We start from the raw sequence: 19,738 nt of genomic DNA, 5'->3' as shown, positions 1-19,738 counted from the left end.
TTGATCTTGATATGAATTATCATCTGATAAATGTTTTATTTTTCTTACACCACTGTAATGGTTGGTTGGTAAAACTGTATTTTGCCACATGCTGTTCTATATAATGTACCTGAGTCTGAAAATGTTAAGTCGTGTCTTTTTACAGGAAAACATAAAATAAATATATTAGAGTATCTTCAACGTAATGCAATGATTTTTATTATTATTATTATTATTATTACAAGATGGCATTAAATGAAAAAGTAAATGACATAATTCACTTGATATTCCTATGAAACAAAAGAGGAATTTCCAAATGCATTTGGACATGAACTGAAAACTTTTATGACTTTGAATTACATTTTTAAACGTATGGATAACTAGTTGACTCTATCTCAGCTCATATTTGTAATGTCTCCCAGTGTTTTTAACTGAAATCTTCTAAAGTAGATAGCGGTAAGTGAGGGGGCGTGTCTGTTGTCAGGGGTCACGTGACCATGAAAGTCATGTCACTAGTATAAATCCTCTGACAGACGACGCACTGCTTCTCTCCAGAGTTTCTCACGGAGGCCTTGTATCCGGTTCCGTCTGGCTGTTACATGAGCCATGGCAGGTAGGCAACGTTATAGACGGTCACATATCGCCTGTGCTTGTAAAATGAAGCGAATGCCAGTTGTGTTTGCGCTAGTAGCATGAATACAGCCTGCAGCACGCGCTGCCTCGGAAGTAGCAGATCTCGCTGGATAGCAGAGATGAAATTTAATTTCAGCGTTGTCTAGACGGTGTTGTCCTTTTAATATTTGACGATAAACACCGTTTGGCGTTTGGTCTATTGCGTAAAGGGCCTAGTCGCGTCTCCTACGCAGTTGTTTGGTGCGCAGTGTTAACGGTTACATTCACTGGCCTGTCATGCAGGAAGAGAAGAGCCGTTAGTTTTGTCACGTCGATCTCGCTCGAGTTCAGTGCAGAGTTATATCAGCCTATGGCATTGGTTCCCAAACCTGGCCCTGGAGGGACCCCAACGCTGCACGTTTTGCATGTCTCCTTAATCAAACACCTGATTCAGGTCATCCGCTCATTAGTAGAGACTCCAAGACCTCAAATTGGTGTGTCAGAGAAAGGAGACGTGTAAAATGTTTAGTGTTTGTGTGCCTCCAGGACTAGGGTTATGAACTGCTGGTCTATGGTATCAGTCTATCACAGCCAATGCAGTATTTAAAGAGCGTTTTCTTTTGCACGGATGGATTGTAATCAGTTCCTACAACATGTGCTAGTGTATCATTGTTAAATGAATGAGTCATGCAGGCCATTTTACAGGTTTAGTGTAACAAAAAAAACAACAGTTTTAAGTGAAAGTGACTTGACATTCAGCCAAGTATGGTGACCCATACCAAAGTCCAACTGTCTCTGCCCATACTCAGAATTCGTGCTCTGCATTTAACCCATCCAAAGTGCACACACCCACACACTGTTTTTGTATTATAATGCATATTTTTGTATTGCATTTATTTTCCTATGTTGTCTCATTTTATGTTAAATTACATAGAGTATATTTCTGCTTTAACAACAAAAAGTTCTCCAAGATGCCGAAACCTCATTATAGGTGTCGCCAAGTAACACACAGATGGAAACCCGGTCTGTATGCGCCAGTGGTTCATCTACTTCACCTAAAACGTTCTGTAATCATTCGGCTAGTCTCCACTCTGGGATTTCTGGTTTCTCAGTAGCATGGTCTGGGAGTAGTATGCAAATCCCAGTGCTGTTATATTAACCAGAAGTCCTTTTGAAAAGCTGCTTGGCTAGTCATATGAGTATTTAAACTATCTATTGTATTTTTAATACAAGGAATTTCTTGTGAATGAGTACTACTCATTCTTTAGCTGAATTATCAAACAAAAAATAAGTGCATTTAACAACAAACATTTGAACAACATAAACATGCATGCTTGTGATTTTATGATGACAATAAATGACAAACACCATTTTGCAACATCAAGCAGGATAATAACTTTTTATGTACAGCCGATATGAATGTGTCTAGTGTCAGGCACTTCCAAAAAAATAAAAAAAATTACACCCACTCTTGGGTTTAAAAATAAGATGGGGAAATTGTCATAATGCACATGCAAAATATTACATAAATTAGAATGTATACAGTAAGTGTTTATTTTTTTTTATATAATGTAGACCAGGCTTTTGTCACCCTTGCCACAACTGATAATTATGCCAAAGGAGCAATGGTACTTGGCAAGTCCTTGAGGAACCACAACACATCGAGGAAACTAGTGGCCCTGATTGGCCCCCATGTCTCTGAACCCTCCAGGTAGAGTGCTTGCTGTGTTTTGTAGCAATGTTTTGTGTTCTGGGTACAGGGTATTTGTCCACACTGCAGAAGTGTGATCTATAGATCAATCAGTCTCTCTTTGTGCTACATTACAGAGCAGTGCTTCGTAAGGTCTATGATGACGTCAGGCTGGTGGATGTGCTGGACAGTGGGGATGCTGCACACTTGGCCATGATGAAGAGACCTGACCTGGGCGTCACCTTCACCAAACTCCACTGCTGGACTCTTACAGAATACTCCAAATGTGTGTTTATGGATGCAGATACTCTAGTGAGTGCCGTCTTATGAAGTTATCCATGATGTTTTTATGGTGTCTTTGAGAGGTTTTCATTGGTCTTCCCTCTTGTCTCTAGGTTTTGTCTAACATAGATGAGTTATTTGATCGAGAGGAGCTCTCTGCCGCACCAGATCCTGGCTGGCCTGACTGCTTTAACTCTGGTGTGTTCGTCTTCCGTCCCTCCAACGAGACTTATGAGAAGCTTCTCACCACCTGCTCCGAGAGTGGCAGCTTTGATGGCAAGTGATGCTCTTTAGTGTTGTTTGAGAAGCTGTAAACTGCTTGGCATTTCATAACTGCATTGAATAATGGTTTTGAAAGTAAGTTTAAACACACTTTGGAATTCATATAAAAAAGGGTTCCTGTCCTTCAGCCAACTATAAGAGATTTAAACCCTGGGTTGTGAGAGAGTTGTGTAAACTTGCTAGTATTCAACATTGCCATGAGTGAGTTCTTTATCAGGCATGTAAGCTGAACACAAGGTGGCTGTGTATTTTTTTTTTTTTTTGGTGCACCACGCCACCTGAGAGTTATTCCTGGGCTATGTGTGGGATGAAGTAAACACAGCCTCTCAAATGAGAGGCTCCTGCTAGACCCTTGTGAAATTGCTTTGCTTGTACTGTACAGTCGTGGCCAAAAGTTTTGAGAATTACATAAATACTAGTTTTCAAAACGTTTGCTGCTAAACTGCTTTTAGATCTTTGTTTCAGTTGTTTCTTTGATGTACTGAAATATAATTACAAGCACTTCATACGTTTCAAAGGCTTTTATCGACAATTACATGACATTTATGCAAAGAGTCAGTATTTGCAGTGTTGGCCCTTTTTCAGGACCTCTGCAATTCGACTGGGCATGCTCTCAATCAACTTCTGGGCCAAATCCTGACTGATAGCAACCCATTCTTTCATAATCACTTCTTTGAGTTTGTCAGAATTAGTGGGTTTTTGTTTGTCCACCCGCCTCTTGAGGATTGACCACAAGTTCTCAATGGGATTAAGATCTGGGGAGTTTCCATACCATGGACCCAAAATTTCAACATTCTGGTCCCCGAGCCACTTAGTTATCACTTTTGCCTTATGGCACGGTGCTCCATCGTGCTGGAAAATGCATTGTTCTTCACCAAACTGTTGTTGGATTGTTGGAAGTTGCTGTTGGAGGGTGTTTTGGTACCATTCTTTATTCATGGCTGTGTTTTTGGGCAGAATTGTGAGTGAGCCCACTCCCTTGGATGAGAAGCAACCCCACACATGAATGGTGTCAGGATGCTTTACTGTTGGCATGACACAGGACTGATGGTAGCGCTCACCTTTTCTTCTCCGGACAAGCCTTTTTCCAGATGCCCCAAACAATCGGAAAGGGGCTTCATCGGAGAATATGACTTTGCCCCAGTCCTCAGCAGTCCATTCCCTATACTTTCTACAGAAGATCAATCTGTCCCTGATGTTTTTTTTGGGAGAGTAGTGGCTTCTTTGCTGCCCTTCTTGACACCAGGCCATCTTCCAGAAGTCTTGGCCTCACTGTGCGTGCAGATGCGCTCACACCTGCCTGCTGCCATTCCTGAGCAAGCTCTGCACTGGTGGCACTCCGATCCAGCAGCTGAATCCTCTTTAGGAGACGATCCTGGCGCTTGCTGGATTTTCTTGGACGCCCTGAAGCCTTCTTTACAAGAATTGAACCTCTTTCCTTGAAGTTCTTGATGATCCTATAAATTGTTGATTTAGGTGCAATCTTAGTAGTCACAATATCCTTGCCTGTGAAGCCATTTTTATGCAACGCAATGATGGCTGCACGCGTTTCTTTGCAGGTCACCATGGTTAACAATGGAAGAAATGATTTCAAGCATCACCCTCCTTTTAACATGTCAAGTCTGCCATTCTAACCCAATCAGCCTGACATAATGATCTCCAGCCTTGTTCTCGTCAACATTCTCACCTGAGTTAACAAGACGATTACTGAAATGATCTCAGCAGGTCCTTTAATGACAGCAATGAAATGCAGTGGAAAGATTTTTTTGGGATTAAGTTAATTTTCATGGCAAAGAAGGACTATGCAATTCATCTGATCACTCTTCATAACATTCTGGAGTATATGCAAATTGCTATTATAAAAACTTAAGCATCAACTTTTCCAATTTCCAATATTTATGTAATTCTCAAAACTTTTGGCCACGACTGTACAGCAGCGGTCCCCAACCTTTTTAGCGCAGAGGACCGGTTTAATGTCAGGCAATTTTTTCACAGACCGGGCTTTAAGGTGTGATTTGACAAATACAACAAAATAAAATGGTATGACCAGATTGCATTGTTTCACCATTGAATCATTCATTCAAGAGATTTGTTTAAAAACACTGATTCTGATTAACTTTTTTTCATAATTTTAATATAAAAAAAGTTGAATTAAATGGATTTCAAATGCATATCCAGTATTTTAAAACATCTAATTCATTCAAATTAATGGAACCATTGAATAATAGTGATTCTCAATTTGTTCAGAATCGTGCAAGTCTACTCTTCCACTCAAAACTTCCCATTTTGCAGTGTGATGGGAAAATTGTTTGGAATGAAAATTACAGGCTGATTTGGAGAAGCTTGCAGGGAAGGAACTGCATGTTTCTGCAGGAGGTTCCGATGAACACTCTGCCATGTAGCTGTATAAGAGGCCAAACTGATGCTGCAGAACCCCCCAAACCATGACCCTTCCTTCTCCACCTTTCACTGATGACTTTATGCACTTGAGCTTCAGTCTTTCCCCAGTCTGATGCCAAACAAAATGTTCCCAATTTGACCCAAATAAATCAAAACCTGCTCATCACGAAAATGAATTTTGGACCAGTTCCTCTCTCCACACAACATGCTGAGCCTAGCCTTGTGATAATTTGTTTTTTTTTCTGCTGAGGAGAGGCTCTATCACGGTTTAGTGCACTTTTGGTCTGGCTTCTCTTAAAATGCCGAGACGGATCCTTACCTGGTTCAGCACTGAACTGACAAGCAATTCCAGCTTCAGTGTTGAGCCTAAATGAAATCGGTTCATCATATAATGTGTCAGAATGGTTTGGAATTTAACTGCCTGATTAAAATGGATACATAAAGATCAAGTTTCATTACAAATAGATCTTAGATTTCAATGCTTAAAGTCTTAGAATGACATTTTGGAGTGCATAATTGATGACACAATATTCATGTTTGATTGAATTATCCCTTTAACTCAGTCTTGTCATGTATAGGACACCATGTGCTTTTCATATGTAACATGACTCCAATGTTCGCTGATAATCTGAGGTCAGCTAGACTGAGGTCAGTTTTCTTTGACCCTTGCTTTCACAAAGAGAATGCAAGCAAAGTTAAGCAAACAGCTGAGAAAGTGACTCCTGAAGCAATCTTACATGCGTGTCTCCCCTCTTCAAAGCCTCAGTTTGCTTCACTGCTCATTGCTTCATCTGTTTAAGGAATATTACAACCTTCTATAAATATTTTTCAAATCACAGTGAATATCAAGAAACATGATCTTGACTCGAGGACTGCTATTTCTCATTCAGTTTGTTTTGTTTTCATTTAGGTGGGGATCAGGGCGTTCTCAACAGCTTCTTCAGCGATTGGGCAACGGCAGACATTTCAAAACACCTTCCTTTTATTTACAACCTCAGCAGCATTGCCATCTACACCTATCTCCCAGCATTCAAGCAGTGAGTGAGAATTAACATGCCAAATTTCACAACAACTTCATTTTGGAAGTTGGTGTTCCTTGCTTTGAAGTGGTATCTCTATTTGTTTTTGTATGAATGTTAGATTTTCTTGCATTTATGTATTTGTAGTTTGTGTGAATGTTGCCAAGGTCAAGTGAAAGCCCAGTCACATTGCAACATTGTAACGAGAGAAATCCAGCACCAGAAATCCTTTCTGTTCTTGCCCTTGCACATCAACTTCCTTCAAATACATACTGGCCTCCAAAAATAGTGGAGCTATTTTAGGGTCTTTACACAGAGACTAAATGTCATTTTGAATAGTATGTTACATGATCTTTTTCCATGAGCAACACGCAGTTCTCTGGTTAGTCAAGCTCCCATTAGTTCTAATTTATGTGCCATTTGAATCCGTATGCCATAAACTGACAAATATCCTGAATAATTCTAAGTAGTGATTAAATTCTGCTTTAATAAAATGAGACGTTCATAGGATGCAGATTTTATCAATGTTGAAAGAGTGTGTTGAACTGTGTGTTGTATACGACTAGAGTATAGTTGACGGGTCACTTTTTAGCACTTCCGGTTGGCAAGTGTTTGGGATTTTCTGAAACTTTATTTTGGCAGCAGCGGTCTGATCATTCCTTTCTCTCTTAGATACGGCCGTGATGCCAAGGTAGTTCATTTCCTTGGCCAACTCAAACCGTGGGATTACAGTTATGACACCACAAGCAAAACATTAAAGGGCCAGTCACAAGATGCATCGGACATGCTTCCAAACTTCTTGCTGCAATGGTGGGAGCTTTTCTCTTCTTCAGTATTGGCTCTCATGAAGGAGGAATATGGTGACCAGCCCTTCCATTCCGGATGCACAGAGGTAAGCAACAGTTTCACTGGTTCTGCTCTACTGCCTAGAGTGGCAAAATGATCATTTAGCCAGTTTTTTTTTCTGTTATTGCTGTTAGAATTTATCAATATTACTCAGATTGGACCAGTAATAAGAAAAAAAGATTCATTTTCATCCTTTGGGAATTAATTGTATTGTATTAAGTTGGTGCTCAAACCAAGCAGTTTTGTTTTGGTCAATGCAGCGAATCTGCATGACTTCAACACCATTTGTGTGGGGAATTTTCTCTCGTGCAAAATTTGATTTCTCTTGAAATAACTCTTGAAATTTCCCATGGAAATTAGGTGAACAATGTACCTTTTGATTGAGACCAAGAATGCGTATTAAATGGGCCTAACACTGAACTCTTTAAATTAAGTTAACTTAAATAATGAAGTAATCTGATATCTGAATTATTGGCTGTTTTTAACTCCTTTTAAAACTATCTGATTCGCTGAGTGAAAATCAGTTTCTTTGATCCGTAGTGCCATGTAATACTAGGACAGTTATAATTGGGGATTTAAAGTAGCCCTTCTAACTAAGACTTGATAATTAAGACTACAGCTTTAATGGTTTAGTTTTGGCTCCAGTGGCAAGGTGACTTAACTGCTTTTGGGCCGTGTATCCTGGGCAAATTTGAGAAGGTGAGGTGATGCAAGTAGTTATCTTTCTGAGAAACAAGTGAACATGCCCAAAAAGGGGGGTGTTTTCAAATCATGATGTTTTCAGCCTCTCTATGCTTTTACCTTCTGCAGTCTAGATTTTTAGATTAGATTATAATTGGGGTGGGATTTATATAATTTTATACAACTTGGGTAAAGGGACAGGAAAAATGCACACCGATTGGGAAGCCCGCTGAGAGGCATAATCAATCAACTGAAAACTCTCTTCAAATATGGACCTAAATAATTTTACAAAACACTTGCTGCAGTATAGGAACTAGTTCATAAAACTGAGTTTAACTGAATCAATTTATATCTAACGTGTTTTGTTACATGGTGTATTATGCCTACAGAGAGACAAATGTTTGAAATAAGTTTGGTACAAGTCTCTTTAGACTCATGGAATGACTTTCTATCAGTTGACACTAATGTACTGTACTATTAAAACAAATAATGTAAATACATGTAAAAATATCCTTTTTCCCCCTTAGAGTGATATCAACGTTGATGTGGCTCAGATGCACATATCCCATCACCCTGCTCCACCTCCGATGTCGTCTCAGGAGCGCAAACAGAAGTGGGAACAGGGCCAAGCTGACTACATGGGAATGGACTCTTTTGAGAACATAGAGGAAAAGCTAGATTCCTTCCTAAAGTGAGTCTTGTAGGAACAGATCATCGGGTCTAGTTTTGTACTAGGGTACTTGTAGACCATGAAATCACAAAAAAAAATAAAAAAATTACTAAATACATCCTCTAATTTTTATACCAGTCCAGATCATCTATGCAGCTCAACCTCTTACACACTGTGATTGCAAGTTATTAGAATGACACAATATGTCACTTGCCTCATTTCCAGAGGAGTTGTGACACCAAACCAATTGGGCATCGTTTCTGATCTCACTAAACTAAACACCACGGTTATATTTATAATACCATAATGTAAATGTTCTGGTCCTACAACTTATTTGCCTTTTGTGTGTTTGTGAAGATCAGAAATGTTTGAATTTAATCGAGAAACATACAGCAAACAAAACTATACCAAACCTTGTAAATATCAGCTATACTGTACACCATTCCACATTCAATATTAATCTAATGAACGCCTTAGCAATGATATTGTGTTTACAAGACACTGTGCTGCCAACTCGCTTACATTGTTAATACTGGCTCTGATACACATCAGCCACTCTTAGTGTGTGCACCAAGCTCACTCTGCTCTTGCCTGCTGTACCAGGGATAAGCCACAGGGGTTTTCTACATCTGGTTACACCTTCTGCAGCTGTTCATAACTAGTTTGTAACCGCTCTGTAACTTTACTCTCACCTGCAACATCTGAAATAAAGAACTAGTAATAAGAGTCCTAATTTACTGTTGTTAGAACCGGTTTAATCTTGCATGAACAAACAGACCACGTGGTGTTTATTATAAAGTAATCCGAACAACCATTTGAGATTAAACTGACATTGTGTACAAGAGTTAAAAAAAACAAAAAAAAACTATTTAATAAAGCAATAAATCTGAAATGAACGGCCAGCAGTAAAGTTCTTAAATCTCCAGGAGCGCTCGGATCTCCTCCATCCGAGTCTGTTTTGGGTCCTGTGACTTTTTCACTCCAAAAGCTTTGTCCACAAGCTCCTGCTTCTTCTTCTGAATCTTCACCATGTTCTCCTCCACTGAGTCTTTCACAATAAACTAAATGCAGCCACAGAGAGGAAAGAGTCATCAATTGCAAACTTCCTTTCTTGAAAGGCTAACCACTATAATCAAACAATACAGTACTTCACTTGATGCTGTCAGTCTAAAAATTGTAACGTGCCAAAGTAAATTTCACTCTTTTGTGAGAATATTCGGTAACACTTTAGGATATGAACCAATCCTCACAATTATTGCTTATTAGCATGCCTATTATTAACATATTGGCAAGTTATAGTTAATAGCGAGAATTTGACAAAATAAAGTGACTGAATATTTCTGTATGATAAACTAAAACTAAGTGACAGTTTGAAAAAGTTCTTTTAGTTGGGCTTCAAAATACTACAAAATGAGTTTTTATAACAATAACATTTACAACAGGACTGTTGTGAATGTGCCTTGTACTAATATTTTATTAAAACTATTAGTATCTTGTGATGATTTTGTTTGAACACAGGATGAAAACTTTTCAACTTTTTTTATCTGACATTAACATTTTCCACACGCGTTAAACTTACAACTTTAGATGAAAACACTAAGGAAATTAATTCACTTATTGGTTTAATGACAGTTACACCTGAGGTGTCACAGATGTTATTAATGGTTATTGGTTCATTTTGAGAAATGTCTTTTGACAGTAAAGTTAATGGATACCAAAAGCAGAAGTAAACCACCACTAAACTGTCCCTTTACTACAATTGTTTAACTAGTTCCTAAGGGTAAGATTCACTCCGAATATGAACATTTTATTCAATTACTCACCAACATGTTGTTCCAAACCTGTATGAACACAGAAGTCATACAGATTTGGAACAACATGAGGGTCCAGTATACCAGTGCCAGAAACATCACACTCTCTGAAGATGTAACAATTTTCCTCAACTGTACAATTTTTAAAGTCTAGACTTTCTGTTGTTCTAGTTTGGTGTTCATCTGTTGCCAAATTTTTTTATATTTGTAGTCAATCTCGCGTCCTCTGTTATGTTAAGAGTTCTAGTCATTAATTAATAAAGAAGTCATTAATATAATGTTCTGCTACATTTGTCGGCACTGTCTTTTACCAAAGAGAAAAACGCAAAGCGTGTAACAATAGCCGCTGGGATCAGCCGCTATCATTCCTCTGCACGCCTGCCATGGTATAAATCAAATACTGTACCTTAGTGATCACCACATCTCTTCTCTGGCCCAGTCTATGACATCTGTCAACACACTGATCCTCTGCTGCAGGATTCCAGGCCTGAACAAAGAGTAGACAAAAAAAAAAATCTATTACAAAGAGTCAATTCATTCCCTATTATAGGTGAATGCACACACACAATCAATGACATTACCACCACCTAGTGGCAGACACTAAACTGGGAGAATTTAACTCACTGGATCCATCATGAAGACGCGGGAAGCAGCGGTCAGGTTAAGCCCAACCCCTCCAGCTTTAAGTGACAATAACATGATGGTGGGACTTCCTGGAGAGGAGTCTTGAAAATCCTGAATAGCCTTTGCTCTGGTCTTCTGAGCCATAGTGCCATCCAGTCGTGTGAAAGAGAATCCATATTCCCTGCAGACAGCAGCAGTGTCAGCACACTGGACCACTAATGGCTACTTCTTTCAGTATGTAGCACAGTCTGTAGTTTATAGTAGCCCCAGTAATGAAAACTACCTCAAGGGAACCTCTATAAGATCCATAAACCTGGTAAACTGAGAAACCACAAGACTCTTCACAGTGGGGTCTTCATTGCGGAGTCTCAACAGGTTGCTCATCAAAGCATCCACCTGCATAAAGAAAAGAAAATTACTGAAATGCAACTACTCAATGACCAAAGCTAAAATCTCTTTAGCCTCAAGATACAAAAAAAAGTGTCAGTGTTTACCCATCTCATCCATTTTTTTTTTTTTTTGGATTGCGCTGAAACCACTTCCCCCAGTGTTGGGGGTAATGCATTACAAGAAACACAAGTTATATAATAAGATTACTTTTTGTAAGTAACTAGTGAAGTAATGCATTAATTTTTAATTTATAAGGACATTTCAGAGTTACTTTTTCAAATAAGTAACAGCGCCTTCTACTGTACAGAAGTGAATTAAAAATTTCCTTAAGCATATTCATTTCACTTTTTTGTGAAAGGGATTTTACATTTGTAACAGAATAATTTTACATTAAAGTATTTTTTTTAATATTAAAAACAAACAAGCAAGCCCTGCCCAGATTTAAAAAAATAAAATAACGTAATGCATTACTTTCCATAAAAAGTAACATAATTGGTAACCTTTTTTGGGAGTAACACAATATTGTCATGCATTACTTTTAAAAGTAACTTTCATTCAATTTCAGAAATCATGCTGATTTGGTTCTCAAGTACTACATTTCTTATCAATGTTGCAAACAATTGTTCTGATGAATAGTTTTGTGGAGAATGTGATAGTTTTTTTTTTTGTGATTCTTTGATAAACAGTTCAAAAGAACAACATTTATTTTAAATAGAAATCTTCTGCAATATAAATGTCTTCGAGTTTTATCCGATCCCAGAATGACCCACCCCTAACAGTCACATGGTGGAAAAAAAACATGCCTAATATCTGTAAATGTTGAAGTTACTTTGGAACTTGATCGCCAGCTCTCCCCAGTGGCTGCTCCAGCCTGCATTTCTTCTCCAGGATACTCCACCAGCTCTTTGGTCTTGATCGAAGCACGACACAGGGGACATCTTGCATGCTCCTGTGAGACAGGTACAAATAATATCCAGAAACGTCAATGCATATCAGGAGTCTTCAGGGAAACTCTGAGATACTGAAACAATGCTGACCTTCTCCGATTGGATGACCTCACAGATGCAGGGCCTGCAGTACACATGAGCGCAGTAGGTGATGACGGGCTGACGAAGGGAGTCTAGACAGATGGCGCATTCCTCGTCTGAGCCAGAGTTCAGCACCAATGTGATCTTATTGATGAGACACTCCCGCAGCTCACTAGGGGTCCCAGGATCATCTAACACGCATCCAAAACATTTGTTTCCCCATAGACACACAATACAACTGATTGAGGAGCTGCTGCCGTAGTGGTTAAAGCACAGAATGTATCTGTATTTAATCATTAGGTCATGTAATGGAATTATATTAATTTAATCAGCAACTGCTTAATCTCTGATTTACACCTGCCCCTGTGTATTTGCCCACAAGACCGGGGTGACAGCAGTACTGCCTCAGACGAACCAGGATGGCCAGCACATCAGCATAGTTTGTCATGATGGTTCCCTCTTCGAAATACCTGTAAATAAATTGTTTGTTTTTTGTCCTTTATGTAATACTGATGCTCTTCAAAGTAAGCAAAAGTGAGCCCACCTGCCAACGATCTTCCTGCCCTCCTTCCTGACCTGTTCATACTCCTCCCTCTCTTCCTCAGAGAGTGTCACATGCTGCACAAACACTCTCCGTTCAGGTAATTGCACCAGCATGCGCCCAGCCACTTTACTGTTCTTAGTGCGCCTCAATGTGATGCCCTTTACCAGCACTTGCAAGTTCCTGAAAACACATTTACAGTATACGGTTGAAAAATCGAATGCATTGAAAGGATGTGATTTGGGACAGAGCTGTTGTTAACATACTTGAGTCCAACTCTGTCGCCCATGTTCACAGGTCTCTGAATGATTCTGCTCCACCACTCTTTCACATCGAAAGGCTTCAGCTTCAAGAAGGACAGCAGCATGTAGAGATCCTTCAGGGAATTCTGAATTGGGGTTCCTGGAGGTAAAAATGAACATGAATGGCATCAAGATGAACGTTATGGGTTTTCAGATAAATAATCCGTCCTTTTGGAAGTATTTAAAGGCAAAACATCACAGAAATGAAGAAATAATCCAGGAATGAGACGGTGACAGTAATCAAGTGAGCTTTTTAGTGAACGTACCAGACAGGATCCACCTGCGCTCTGACTGCAGCTCCAGTACAGCTTTGCTCTGAAGAGCGTTAGGGTTTCTGACGACGTGACCCTCGTCCAGCACTACTCTCAGCCAGTTCACTTTGTGCAGAGGACTGTTGGCTTTGTTCTACAGTGGGTTAAAGTTGCTTTTTTTATTTCACCATCTAGCCAAAGCTTTAAAGGGATACACAACCCTAAAATTAAAATTTTGCCGTCATTTGTCATTCTGTGTCTGCTGCGCCACAAGGATGCACTGTTTTCTTTCAAATCAAAGCATAAATAGACGTAGAAACAGCGCATCCTTGTGGCGGGGCAGACAAAGAAGTCCGTAGGCAGTTTGATTAATGTGGAGAGACATAGAGGAGACTGTTGACAAAGGAATTGTTGAATAAAGTTGTCATTTTTGTTTTATTCACTTACAAACAGTATTCTCGTCACTTCATAACGTTACGGTTGAACTATTCTGACGATACTTTTCATACTTTTCTGGACCTTGACAGTGTAATTTACTTGGAAGTCAATGGGACAGTGACAAGCCTCTCGGTTTTCATCCAAAATATCTTAAATTGTTTTCCAAAGTCGAACAAAGCTTTTACGGGTTTGGAACGACAAGGGTTAAGTGATTAATGACAATTTCATTTTGGGGTGGAGTATCCCTTTAACAAAGTGTCTATTGACATTACAATGAGTCTTTTTGGAGAAACCTATTTACACAAACTCCACCAACCATCGTCTAGTTTTTCAAAAAATTACTTAAGAAATGAAGCCAGTAACTGGGACAGTGTTGTGAAGAGTAAAGACAGAGGATTTGGCATTTAACACAACTGATGCAAGCTCGAATCCAACTTTTTTCCAATCCAAATCTTCTTCCTTTTCCCTAAGTGTAGATCAGATACTATTTAAACGAAGTAGAAATAGCATATTGTCTTAGTGATAGAAGCTACAGATAGTACACTGCCAAGGTTTTATGGTGAATTTTATTATATTTTTATCATTTTAAAAGATCCATAGGTGAGTTGCCTCCAGCATAGCTCAGCATTTTGTAATAACAAACATTTTGTAGCAGCAAAAACAGCACAAGACTGTTTTAAATCCACTCACCCCAAAATCTGATGAAAGCACATTGTATGTTGTGAGAACAACATCTTGCTCGGACAGAAGTTTGACAGATCGTTTGCGTTCTGCACCATAGTACAGGTACACCTTTAATGTGACATCAGCTCGGATATGTTGCTCAAACTGATCCTGGATGGATATAAAGTATGAACGAGAGCAGTGTGTGTTAAGTTTTTTTTTTTGTAAAATGCTTCAAGAAAGTGTTTTATGAGCAGGTTTTATACACTCACCAGCCAGTTGCTAAGGACAGACAGAGGGCACACAATCAAAGTGGCTCTGGCCCCTGAGCCCCCACTGCCTCCAGATGAGACTTTACCAGTGCCTGCAACCCACAGAGATGGATTCCTGTCAAACTCTTTCATGCGGTAATGAACAAACTGAAGAAATGGTCAAAGTTACACCAACCAGAACCCTTCTTCGCACTCTTTTTTGCAGGCACAACCTGTGAGGAACTGCACTCCAGAGCAGCAGCAAAGTCCACATCATCCAGCAAAACCACTCCTGGGAAGGAGAGAACGAGAATGTTAGCTGTGACTGAAAGTATATCTTAAACTAAGGAAAGTCTGCCTTTCAGTTTACCTGAGATATTAAAAGACAGGAAGTAAGGGTACCTTTCTTGGTGTTGGCAGGCTTTTTAACAGTTTTCTTTGTGGTTTTTGCTGTAAGAAACACAAGAAAGCATGAAACATCAGATTTAGCATTTTTATGTAACGCAACAATACTGTATAAAAGTTTGAAATCTGTTTTTTTTTTTTTTTTTTTTTAAATTTTCAAAAACGGATCCTGGAATAAAATGATCATTATTAATAAATAAAATTAAGAAGCAACTGTTTTAACATAGATAATAATAAAAACTGTTTCTTAAGCACCAAATCAACAGAATGATTTCTGCTGAAAATTCAGCTTTTCTATCAGAAGAATTAATTACATTATACAATACATAAGAAAATAGTAAGTTTATTTTAAATTGCAATACTTTTTTACAATACTACTTTGTATTGTATTTTGATTAAATGAATGCAGCTTTTTTGTAACAGACTTCTTTTAAAAATATTTTACAAATCTTGCCAACCCCAAACTTTCAGACAGTAGTGTACATTGCATCAAGACTCAAAATAGAATCCAACCTTTCTTCAGAGGTACATCTTCCTCAGTGGTGTCAGCACAGACACCATCAGCATGCAGTCTTTTTAAATGGGACGAGCTTACTGGTTCATAAGATTCTTCATGGTCTACACAAATTAATAATATAACCATTGTATGGGTTAGTGTTCTACAACATTAAAATAAAATAAAACATATATTTTCATGTTTTTACTTCACAATGGACTGTATAGTTTTATAGATTAAAATGTTTTACCTTTTGAGGTCGATTTCATTTTGCAAGTTGAAGATGATCCTTCCTGAAAAGTAGATATTTTTGATATGTTAATAATTAAACTTTTGCTTCAGGACACTCAAGGTCCTAATAATCCATTATTACAAAACTTGAATTCTTGTGGGGAAGTTGTGGCCTAGTGATTAGAGAGTTTGACTCCTAACCCTAGGGTTGTGGGTTCGAGTCTCGGTCCGGCAATACCATGACTGAGGTGCCCTTGAGCAAGGCACTGAACCCCCAACTGCTCCCCGGGGACCGCAGCATAAATGGCTGCCCACTGCTCCGGGTGTGTGTTCACGGTGTGTGTGTGTTCACTGCTGTGTGTGTGCACTTTGGATGGGTTAAATGCAGAGCACGGATTCTGAATATGGGTCACCATACTTGGCTGAATGTCATGTCATTTTCAATTTCATGCTTTATTTGTTTAAACAATATTTCTAGATCTTACACTTTGTTCCAGTGGCAGAGGTTTCCCATTGTGGAAATTTGAGACTATCAAGGCAATGGTGGTGAGGGTTTTGCCCTGAAACACAGAAGAAATGTTCTGAGCACTAGTAGGGATTAAAGAGTACTCAAAGAACAACATCCTGTCTAAATTCATCTCACCAGCCCCATGTCATCAGCCAAAATCCCACCAAGCACTTTCTCTGGCCTCTCCTTTACAGCAAAGTTAGTGAGAACGTTAAAGTAGAGGCCACTCTTCTCCTCCCAGAATGGGGGCAGATCGTTGCTGTTCTCACGAGAGGTCATCCACGAGAGTGCCTGCTTTTGATGTGGGAGCAGGGAAGTGTACACCGCCTGTAGGGACACACATTAACAGAGACATCTGTAACTGACTGATGGATGAGACTGATAGTAAAAAAACAAAACAAAAAAACAGCTGTGTGTTCTTTCTGTGCTCTGACCTCTGCAGGCTCCATTTCTCTGGTTTTATCCTCCATTAAATCATCAAAAAGCTTGTCAAAGGCATTCTTCAGCTGATTTGATGTAACAAAAATTGAGTTTTATTAGTCAGTTCAATAAAATTAAAGCAAAAAGCTTCATATACAAAGACTGGTGGCTTTCAACTCATGTGTTGCAGCTCCGTTTGGTCATAAATGGCAAGGAAAAACAATCCTTAATGCAACTAATTATGTTATCCAATAAAACAAAATTAAGCAAGGAAAAAGAAAATATGATAGTACTATTTAAAATATTATGTCGGGTCCAGGGTAGACAAACAAAAAAAAAATTCCTGACATCCTCTGATGTAGATTTTACCATACAAAGTACGATAATTTATCTTGACATCTTATAACTAATATCGGGCACATCATGAAATTTACCTCTTCTTCAGTCAAAGGAATGGCAGACATTTTTGAAGACAATCCAAGCAGACTTCTACTCAAAGATGTTTGTGTTGTGTACCCTAAGATAATAAAATATCAATTTTGATGTGTTCACCAAAAAACATTAAGCAGCAAATAAACAAATGAGTGAACCTTTGAACTCAGCGCCAAGTTTAAAACCATGGTGTCTCATCTGATTATGCACAGCGTCTCGGTTCTCCTCTTTGCCCCAGAAGGTGAGGTTTACGGGCATTGAAAATTTATTTGTCTGTCCATAGGGCACAACCCTATTAGGGAGATCAAACACAAAAGTAAGCTGCTGCAATGAATTTGCAATAAAAACAACACACCTAAGATATCTGTAGAAAAGACTGAGAAACTACTGTACCCTTCCACCCTGGCCAAATTGTTGTCCATGATGTAGGCCATCGGGGCTGCCAGCTCTTTCTTGATGTGCCCCACCTGACGTCCATACACATTGGCCACCATCACTGCGTTTCGGTCATAGGGATTCTGCGGCTCCCTCACCAAGGACACCATCTCTCCTCTATTGACCTACAACACGTCAAGGTCAAACAATATTCTGGTTATCAAATTAGATTAAATCAATGATAGACTCATTCAGTTTTACTTTAACTGCTAGAGGGCAATACTGTGGTGGGACAGGTGTGCAGATCACCAGTTCCTGTCAGGTGATAAGTACGACAGAAGAATTAAGCGGGCACATGTTGATCTGCAATACACAATACTGCAGTCTTGTAAATTATGTCAATTTTCATTAAACAAAACTGTTTCAAGACGTAGCTGTGTGGAAACTGCTTATTTTCTTCTGATGAGTAAAATCAGTTCAGTTTTTTTTTGTATATATCTGTGTGTGTGTGTGTGTGACTCCTACCGTTCCAGTGTAGTAGCGCAGACCAACAACTGTGCCTTGAATTAATCCAATCTGAACATTCTCCTCAGCCAGGTCCTGAACCGAATTCTCTGTTAAATTCGCTATTTCTTGAGATATGGTCATTGTGCCGCCCACATCCAAGAAATCTATGAAGGCTGGTGAAGGATTACAGCAGGAATTAGAAGTCGTTTTAGAGGTGGCATCAATTCAACACAATGTGTGTAACAGAGTTGATTAGGGAATGTCAATAATAATATTAATTTCACAAATGAATTTGACAGCTGTTGTTTTTACCGTATCGTGGCGAGGCGCTGGTGGAGGGGCTGTGAGGAGGAGCAGCGGTGCGGGGATTGATGTTTGATGACTGCATGGCTGCGATTAAACCACAAACACGAACTGCACTGTGCCACTTTGTCCTAACCAGAAAAACAAAACCCCGTTCGAAAGTATAATAAAACAGAGTAAAGACTTTTACTTATGTTAGTTGTCAAATAACTGTAACATAAACAGTAACTTAAGCGTTAACAGTAAAACGCTTAATTCAACTATAGTGAACTCTGGTCATAACAAGCGAAGGCGGATAAATTAAACTGTTTAGCTGCAGGCCACACTCACCTCCCAAATAGACTGAATACACGATAAAAGTGTGCTGCAAAACTAAATCCAAATTGAGCGATTAATAGTACAGTGCCATACGGGATTATTGTAGTTCACAGACTACATCAAAGTGTCGGTGACGTCTGTAAATGGCGCGAGTGTTTTGAAACTGCAATGCAGGCCAAGGCTTATTTCTTCTTCCTCAGTTTTTGGCGGGTGGCAACAGTAAGTTGCATTACCACCACCTACCGTGTTGGAGTGTGGACCAGAATTTTACCCTTTACCACACACATAAAAAAATAATAATAATTGGGTTATTATTATAATAATCCATAACAAACATTATACATTATACGAATTAAAGGAATGTCACACCCAAAAATCCATAACTCCAGTCTTGTGAATTGAAAGGTTGTGTGTTTGTAGTAAACAAATTTACTACAAACATTTTTTTTCTACTTCAAAGCATTGGTTTCTGCTAAAATACGACTCCTCTTGTGTGATTTATAATTCCCCACTCAGGCCTGGTGCCAGTGTTACATTATGTGCAATGTATATTGAATAGCATGCATTTTTTTTAGCGTACATTTTTTTTTCTAAAAAATGTGTGTAACATTTTATTTTATTGGTTGGTTATGTATAATATTTTGATTTGTGTAATGTCAAGGGTGCAGGAAGTATTGGGGTGCTGAGGTGTTGCAGTACCCACTTTTGTCTTAGGTTCATAAAAAAACAACACTTTTTAATGAAGAAATCAATGAATTTGAAATCAGTAAAGATTCAGTACGGAATCATCTCTAAATTGGAAGTGGGCTACAGATCTTATTAAATGCTTAAATTAAATTGTTTTAATTGTACATCATTTTCTTTCTTTCTATCATTCAATTCCTCTTGTGTCTTGGTTGGGGGGAAGTTGTGGCCTAGTGGTTAGAGAGTTTGACTCCTAACCCTAGGGTTACCCTGTGGGTTCGAATCTCGGGCCGGCAATA

The 19,738-nt window shown here is 38.9% G+C and overlaps 2 protein-coding genes across 2 annotated transcripts; one reads left to right on the top strand and one right to left on the bottom strand.

The window, feature by feature from the left end:
• Positions 1-454: 454 nt before the first annotated feature.
• gyg1a (glycogenin 1a) lies at positions 455-9,537 on the top strand. Its single transcript, XM_059501922.1, has 7 exons — positions 455-592; positions 2,167-2,302; positions 2,419-2,593; positions 2,677-2,839; positions 6,156-6,282; positions 6,937-7,156; positions 8,319-9,537. The coding sequence occupies exons 1-7, from the start codon at positions 586-588 to the stop codon at positions 8,484-8,486; spliced, it is 996 nt and encodes a 331-aa protein (XP_059357905.1). The 5' UTR covers positions 455-585; the 3' UTR covers positions 8,487-9,537.
• Positions 9,318-18,777, bottom strand: hltf (helicase-like transcription factor). Its single transcript, XM_059501921.1, has 24 exons — positions 18,447-18,777; positions 18,153-18,307; positions 17,646-17,812; positions 17,411-17,544; positions 17,255-17,337; positions 16,835-16,906; positions 16,536-16,727; positions 16,378-16,452; positions 15,912-15,954; positions 15,679-15,783; positions 15,163-15,210; positions 14,957-15,052; positions 14,782-14,873; positions 14,537-14,680; positions 13,424-13,562; positions 13,122-13,257; positions 12,859-13,038; positions 12,672-12,784; positions 12,324-12,505; positions 12,116-12,235; positions 11,180-11,292; positions 10,897-11,077; positions 10,679-10,759; positions 9,318-9,522 (listed from the first exon to the last, which is right to left on the bottom strand). The coding sequence occupies exons 1-24, from the start codon at positions 18,520-18,522 to the stop codon at positions 9,376-9,378; spliced, it is 2,874 nt and encodes a 957-aa protein (XP_059357904.1). The 5' UTR covers positions 18,523-18,777; the 3' UTR covers positions 9,318-9,375.
• Between the last annotated feature and the right edge of the window lie 961 nt (positions 18,778-19,738).

Source organism: Carassius carassius, chromosome 20 (assembly GCF_963082965.1).
Source record: "Carassius carassius chromosome 20, fCarCar2.1, whole genome shotgun sequence".
NCBI classification, from domain to species: Eukaryota; Metazoa; Chordata; class Actinopteri; order Cypriniformes; family Cyprinidae; genus Carassius; species Carassius carassius.
The sequence above is the reverse complement of the archived record's forward strand: the minus strand, read 5'-3'. Positions and strand labels throughout refer to the sequence as shown.

What these genes read in the sequence shown, in the direction of transcription:
- gyg1a (XM_059501922.1), top strand. An exon ending in TTATGGATGCAGATACTCTA is followed by an intron (nt 2,594 to 2,676) that starts GTGAGTGCCGTC and finishes TCTTGTCTCTAG; the next exon opens with GTTTTGTCTAACATAGATGA. An exon ending in TATCTCCCAGCATTCAAGCA is followed by an intron (nt 6,283 to 6,936) that starts GTGAGTGAGAAT and finishes TTTCTCTCTTAG; the next exon opens with ATACGGCCGTGATGCCAAGG.
- hltf (XM_059501921.1), bottom strand. Translation starts at nt 18,522, where the DNA reads ATGCAGTCATCAAACATCAATCCCCGCACCGCTGCTCCTCCTCACAGC. An exon ending in CAGCGCCTCGCCACGATACG is followed by an intron (nt 18,308 to 18,446) that starts GTAAAAACAACA and finishes ATCCTTCACCAG; the next exon opens with CCTTCATAGATTTCTTGGAT. An exon ending in GCGCAGGTGGATCCTGTCTG is followed by an intron (nt 13,258 to 13,423) that starts GTACGTTCACTA and finishes TTTTACCTCCAG; the next exon opens with GAACCCCAATTCAGAATTCC.